Raw genomic sequence first — 7203 nt, forward strand, 5'->3', positions numbered from 1 at the left:
GGGAGTCTAATACAAATATAAAATTATTCAAATAATTACGTAATGTCCGCTACACCTTGGTGTTTTGAATTCAGCACAGTTCCATTATCATGTCTACAAAAGTCAATACTTATGGAAAGATTGGTGACAAACTAAGACAAAGAACAAGATTGGAAATCTTGGAGAAGAAAACCAGTGGCTAAATATATAACTTTCTGTGTAGTCTACAGTCTACGTGTCTGTAGATAATTTACATTTAGATTTAGTCATTTAGCAGACGCTTTTATCCAAAGCGACGTCCAAGAGAGAGAACAATCACAGCAATAGAGACCTGGTATAACAATAAACACTATTTACCCCAATTTAAAGTGCAGGAATTTAACTATTGTAAGTGCAAGTTAAGTACTAGTAGAAGTGCAAGTGAGGGAGGGAGCTTTTTAAAGGTAGAGAGGGACGCCCCTGCTCTGGTAGAGCTAGGCAGCTCATACCACCAACGTGGAACTACGAATGAGAATAGTCTAGATTGCTGTATTTGCACAGACGGCAGTGCTCAACGACGCTCATTAGACTAGCGCAGCATCCTGGAGGTAACATTTGCCCCTAGATATCCAGTGAGTGTGTGTATTGCCCGTTCAGCTAAGGCCTTACGTATGCTGTGACCAATGAAAATGTAAAAATGAACTTTCTGATTTTTGGCGTGGCTTCATAGACAACAGCGCCATCTAGTGGCTGTATGGAATGTAAGCGGGCCAGCGTGTAGCCCAGACATTCCTTGCCAAATGGACGAAAAACAGTACGGCCCTCCCACACCCAGACCACCAGATGACGCCCAATGCTCGTGTCTCTGTTGGAGTGAACTTGTGGGTGGGGACTGGGGAGTAAAGGAAAGACCTGCAGTGCATATGTACGATTTACGTTGTCGCAATTTCTCTTGAGTTACAGAAACCTAGGTGCTCCTCACAATGGAGAGCTAACAACTTGCTCTCAAGAGTGCCGTTGTGGTACCACAAGGACTAGCAAAAGATAGTTTACGATAGCTGGTCCTTATTAAAAATTGCCTTTCAAAAGGACCGTTGTAATAGGCTACAGTCCCATCCTAAACAGGTTTCAGGCAGAGTTTGTGGACAGTCATGAAAACATTAATAATCGGGATTGGTGGGTGAGTAGGCTACGTATCCTTGCAAACTTAAAACATGAAGTCTTTCTTCAACACCACCCCAAGCTCGCAGTTCAGAACACGTGATTTCAGGTCATGCGTTGACAATTTGATACAAACAGTTACAAACACAGATTTTAGACAAACACATTTTAGAAATAACTTATTTCTGTCAAATCAATCTGTAGTAAAGAGTGCAATTTATATTGTTTTAACACCGAGCCCCTGAGACAGATACCGATGTTGAAGTGGCTGGATCTTGTTTTTAACCTGGTCAGACCGATCTAGTCGCCTCCTACATGTTTCGATTTGTGTCCACAATCAAGCTGTCTGTGGTAGACATGCAGACCTACAGATCAGCCCTCTCTTGATCACTTACTTGCATCACCTCATCTCAACCCACTGTTAATCTCACTATGGGATCAGTTTGATTCATTCACTCACTGAATTATTGTGTGTCTGTGTGTGTGTGTGTGTGTGTGTGTGTGTTTTAGAAATCAATACACTTCTGTCACTTTAAACAGCAGGAATCTTTTATTTTTTTTTAATGTTTAATCAGGCGTCTCTTTTCCTAGGATGACTAACGGAGGGAAGACCACTCTGAGCAAAGCTCTGCTGGAGCGATTGCCCAACAGCTGTGTCATGGCCCAGGATGCGTTCTTTAAGGTACAGGTACAACACACACACACACACACATGCGCGCTCACACACACACACACACACACACACTCACACACGCACACACACACACACACACACACACACACACACACACACACACACACACACACAGACACTCACACAGACACTCACACAGACACTCACACACACACTCAATCACTCACTCGCTCACTCACTCACTCACACACACACACGCTTTCTTTAAGGTACAGGTGCATAACACACATGCATATACAGCACTAAACCCTAGCCAGTCTAATGCACTCATACACACAACCACACACACACATATATAGAAATATATATATATATATATCTGTGACTGTGCTGTTGGTGTGTGTGTCTGCAGGACGACAGTCTGGTTCCTGTGGATAGCCATGGATTCAAGCAGTATGACAGTAGGACACACAAACACACACATGCGCGATTGCGCGCTCACACACAACACACTTACTCTTAGGACTTAGGACTCTTCAGGCCCCCTGACATGTCCCTTCAGTAAAGTTCAAAGTTCAGCAGTTCGCTTTAAGCAAGGTTTTAAATCAGTGGCGCAAGAAGTAGGGCTGGACAGTTAATTGGAAATGTACCAATGCAATCATTTGGGTATGTCAGGTTGTGATTATTTTCTGTCAAATTTGAACACATACAAATTGGAAATTCATTACATGCCCCCACCCCCACCCCAAAGGCCTTTGTTAAAGTGGAATTTTAATAATATAAGATTTGTCATCACAGGTTTAAACCTGTTAAATTATAGTGATATTTATTGTAAGTTATTATGATGATATTTGCATATTATATTTGATATTGCCCAGGCTGTCAGGTATAGCTACAGCAGTTAGTGATGAGTCTGAGATCTGCTGTGCTGTGTGTTTGCGTCTGTTGTGTGTTTGTGTCTGTTGTGTGTGTTTGTGTCTGTTGTGTGTGTTTGCGTCTGTTGTGTGTTTGCGTCTGTTGTGTGTTTGTGTCTGTTGTGTGTGTTTTTATAGGAGGTGGATGTGATATGATGTGTTGTGGTGTGGGTGGTAGTAGTATGGACATGTGATTTTGGTATGTAACATGACTGTGTGTGTGTGTGCGGGCGCGCGTGTGTGTGTGTGCGCTTGCGTGTGTGTGTGTGTGTGTGCGTGCAGTGCTGTCAGCTCTACACATGGACAGGATGATGGAGGAGGTAGAGGCCTGGCGTCAGGACCCGCGGGCCTTCATGGCATCTCGTCGTGGCGCTGGTCATCTGCTCCCCCCTGCGGTTGATCAGCAGGTGTTTGTGCTCATCATCGAGGGCTTCCTCATCTTCAACTACAGGCAAGTGGAGCAGATGCTATTGCATTTCTCAGTCTTTGCTTCCTCTGACACCGCCCTCTCTGACACCGCCCCCTTTGTATCTCTCCCCCTCTCTCTCCCCCTGTCTCTCTCCCTCTCTCTCCCCTCTCTCTCTCCCCCTCTCTCTCTCCCTATCTCTCTCTATCTCTCTCTCTCCATCTCTCTCTCCATCTCTCTCCCTCTCTCTCTCCACCGCCCTCTCTCTCCCCCTCTCTCTCTCCCTCTTTCTCTCTCCCCCTCTCTCTCCCTCTCCCTGTCTCCCCCTCTCTCTCCCCCTATCTCTCTCTCCATCTCTCTCTCCATCTCTATCTCCTCCCTCTCTCTCTCCCTCTCTCTCTCTGTATCTCCCATCCCTCACCTTCTTCTAATGTCTGTGACTGTTGTGTTATTTTCCACCGTGTTGCTCTGTTCCTCTTCCTGCCTGACGTTGCCTGGCTACAGTGTGTCAGTAAATTGGTGGTGATTTGTCATATAGTTTACCCTTGATTTCCTGGTTTCAGTCACTCTCTCCCCTCTTTCCCTCTGTCTCCTTACACCAATGGCAATGGTTCTCTTTTCCAAAATCAAAATCTACAGTTAGAGCAAGATTTGCTTTTATTTCTCTTCCCCTAGACTAGTGTTCCATTAGGGCCTCTCTAGTGTTCCATTAGGGCCTCTCTTCCCCTTGACTCTAGTGTTCCATTAGGGCCTCTCTTCCCCTAGACTAGTGTTCCATTAGGGCCTCTCTAGTGTTCCATTAGGGCCTCTCTTCCCCTAGACTAGTGTTCCATTAGGGCCTCTCTTCCCCTAGACTAGTGTTCCATTAGGGCCTCTCTAGTGTTCCATTAGGGCCTCTCTTCCCCTAGACTAGTGTTCCATTAGGGCCTCTCTTCCCTAGACTAGTGTTCCATTAGGGCCTCTCTAGTGTTCCATTAGGGCCTCTCTTCCCCTAGACTAGTGTTCCATTAGGGCCTCTCTTCCCCTAGACTAGTGTTCCATTAGGGCCTCTCTAGTGTTCCAGTGAAGGCCTCTCTTCCCCTAGACTAGTGTTCCATTAGGGCCTCTCTAGTGTTCCATTAGGGCCTCTCTTCCCATAGACTCTAGTGTTCCATTAGGGCCTCTCTTCCCCTAGACTCTAGTGTTCCATTAGGGCCTCTCTTCCCCTAGACTCTAGTGTTCCATTAGGGCCTCACTTCCCCTAGACTCTAGTGTTCCATTAGGGCCTCTCTTCCCCTAGACTCTAGTGTTCCACTGAAGGCCTCACTGGTACCATTTTTAGGAATGTGACGTGTACTTCAGTAACAGCAAGGCTTGTTGTTGAGAGTTTGATTGTTTACTTTGTTTGACTGACAGGCCGTTGAATGAATTGATGAACAGGAGATACTTTCTGCAGATCCCCTACAAGACTTGCAAGCAGAGACGGAGGTAAAATAAGAAAAAAAGTCTCTCCATCTCTCTCTCCATCTCTCCCCCTCTCTCTCTCTCTCTCTCTCTCTTCCCCCCTCTCTCCATCTCTCTCTCTCTCACCCCCTCTCTCTCCATCTCTCTCTCTCCCTCTCTCTTCCCCTCTCTCTCTCCCTCTCTCCCTCTCTCTCCATCTTTCTCTCTCTCCCCCCTCTCTCCATCTCTTTCTGTCAAATCCTCCCCTTCTCCATAGCCCTCCTGACTCTCTCCCCTCTCATTGGGAGCTCAAGGGTCTACACCCCTCCTGACTCTCTCCCCTCTCATTGGTAGCTCAAGGGTCTACACCCCTCCTGACTCTCTCCCCTCTCATTGGTAGCTCAAGGGTCTACACCCCTCCGGACTCTCTCCCCTCTCATTGGTAGCTCAAGGGTCTACACCCCTCCTGACTCTCTCCCCTCTCATTGGTAGCTCAAGGGTCTACACCCCTCCTGACCCTCAGGGCTACTTTGACAGACACGTGTGGCCAATGTACCTGAAGAACCGACAGGAAATGGAGGAGATGGTCGAAGACCTAGGTTAGTGAGTGACTTTATGTGTGTGTCCTACACTGACCAGGACTGCATGTGTTGTCATGTTGCATGCATGAGTTATATGAAGATGCCGTGCTCTTTCAGGCCAATCCTCTTGTCCTCTGCAAATACTTCTGATCGCTCGTGTTTCTCAGTGTGTGTGTGTGTCTGTGTGTCTGTGTGTCTGTGTGTCCTAGTTCTTTTAGATGGTCTATCTGAGAGAGATGAGCTGCTGTCCAGTGTGCTTCGGGATGTCACAGCAGACATAGAAGCTCTCAGGTGAGTTCTCGGAGGATCTCTCAGTGGATTTGAGCATAGGTAGACCTTGACCTTGACTGTGTCCTCTGAGTGAATTTTCACCTAACAGTTCCTTTTCATTTCTTTCTGCAGACAGAGATGAGATGAGATGAGTCTGCCTCCGCTGGAGACCTGGATGAGTGAGATCAGATGAGAGGAGATGAGATGAGATGAGTCGAGTCGAGTCTTCCTCCGCTGGAGACCTGGGCTCCCTCAGGCTCAAACTGCACATACAGCCATAAACGTCATCTCAACTTACGACCCACTATGTTCACGTTTCTTATCACATATTTTCTTCTATCCTATTTTTTTTCTTCAATTCTTTTCTTAATTTCTTACAATTCAATGTCATTTCTTTCTCTCTGTCTTTCTCTCTCCCTCTTTTCTCTCTCTCTCTCTCTCTCTCTCTCTCTCTCTCTCTCCTGATCTCTCTCTGAGCCATGATGGAGTCTATTGAAGACTATGGGTCATTTGTGATGGCACATGTTCTGTTGGAGACCTGGATGAGTGAGTTGAGTGAGTTGAGTGAGTTGAGTGAGATGAGTCTTCCTCCACTGGAGACCTGTGCTCCCTCAGGCTCCTGGCAGTCTGAAGAGTCTAGAGAGGTGTCACTCGTGTTCAACACTGATCCTCTGAGGGCAAAACCATGCTCATTCCCAGTAAATAAGTGCATTTTGTGAGAAACTAACAGACATATTTAGATAAAGAAGTTGCAATTTTTAATATGATGTACATGTAATGTAGTGTCTGATAGAGAAATGTAAAACTCGAACTCTAATCAATATGTATGATAGAAATAATTGTGAATTTTTTTATAATCAAGTTTGTGTGTGTATTAATCAATGCATTTGTATTAATTATATGTCTCTGTGTATTGAAACATGGCATTTCTGTGTTTCTGTACAACTTTGATTCTTAAGTGCTGACGCCTCTGTCTGTATATGTGCTTAGAAGCAGACCTTCTGTGTGAGTGTGAGTGTGAGTGTGTGAGTATGAGTGAGTGAGTGTGTGAGCGTGTGCGCGTGCGTGTGCGCGTGCATGTGCGCGTGCATGTGCGTGTGTGTGCGCGTGTGTGAGCGTGCGTAAGCAAGGGCCGATAAGAAGGTCGACCGGTCCTCCTCTTCCTGGCTAAACGTATACATTGCGGAAAGCGAGGCAGGATGGCCTCGGACGTGTTTACCCTCCATGTGTGAGAAGGAGGTGGATATGAATGGAATGGATGGAATCGCCACAGGTTGTCCGGTCAGAACAGAAGGATGCCCAATTCCCAATAAAGAGGTTTATTTACACACACACAACACACACACACTCATGACATAAGACCGTGAATGCCGTGAATAACCGTGATAAAACCGCGCCGTGGTTTCTATAATGGGGGAACTAAAACCGCCTGGTCACCTTCTGTACATGTGAACTTCAAGCACAGCCCACTGGGAACACACGATTGGTTGACCTCCCTGTGTCATCATGTATCAGGCGTGGCCTGCACAACAGGGGTGCACAGCTGAGAATAACGTGGTTACCTCTGCTGACATAGTCCTTTGGTGTCAGAGAACGCCAACTTCAACCTACGTAAACCTTGTGTGGTGTGTTTAACTTTGTTTCTCTCTTGTCTGCCAAGGCAAGAGTGAGCCCGATATGCATATTGAATAAAAAACACCACTCCAGAGTCCAAAGTAAACTTGAGTGAATTTTCAGTGTCCTTGTAATGTAAAAAAATCCAGACTAACCGATCGTGAATTAAGTGAGGATAGATGAGGAGGATCGATGCAGAGCACTGAATGAAGAACACTAATCTGACACCAATCCACGTTACAG

General features: G+C 46.1%; 1 protein-coding gene across 2 annotated transcripts; it reads left to right on the top strand.

The window, feature by feature from the left end:
- Positions 1-821: 821 nt before the first annotated feature.
- On the top strand, positions 822-6242 carry nmrk1 (nicotinamide riboside kinase 1). 2 transcript variants are annotated; one of them, XM_042707096.1, is made up of 8 exons: positions 822-1138; positions 1711-1801; positions 2166-2206; positions 2950-3118; positions 4469-4540; positions 4988-5094; positions 5286-5367; positions 5479-6242. In XM_042707096.1, exons 2-8 carry the CDS (start codon positions 1788-1790, stop codon positions 5486-5488), a joined length of 495 nt encoding a protein of 164 aa, XP_042563030.1. In that variant the 5' UTR covers positions 822-1138; positions 1711-1787; the 3' UTR covers positions 5489-6242. The 2 variants fall into 2 exon arrangements, with proteins under 2 accessions (XP_042563030.1, XP_042563029.1); XM_042707095.1 differs by having other exon boundaries at positions 827-1138; positions 2166-2214; positions 5479-6238.
- Positions 6243-7203: the final 961 nt, after the last annotated feature.

This window comes from Clupea harengus, unplaced genomic scaffold, assembly GCF_900700415.2.
Source record: "Clupea harengus unplaced genomic scaffold, Ch_v2.0.2, whole genome shotgun sequence".
Lineage (NCBI taxonomy): Eukaryota > Metazoa > Chordata > Actinopteri > Clupeiformes > Clupeidae > Clupea > Clupea harengus.

Excerpts from the sequence above, each read along its gene's own strand:
- nmrk1 (XM_042707095.1), top strand. The coding sequence starts at position 1,110 with ATGAAAACATTAATAATCGGGATTGGTGG. Across the intron at positions 1,139-1,710 it reads TTAATAATCGGGATTGGTGG|GATGACTAACGGAGGGAAGA; the intron begins GTGAGTAGGCTA and ends CTCTTTTCCTAG. Across the intron at positions 4,541-4,987 it reads ACTTGCAAGCAGAGACGGAG|CTCAAGGGTCTACACCCCTC; the intron begins GTAAAATAAGAA and ends TCTCATTGGTAG.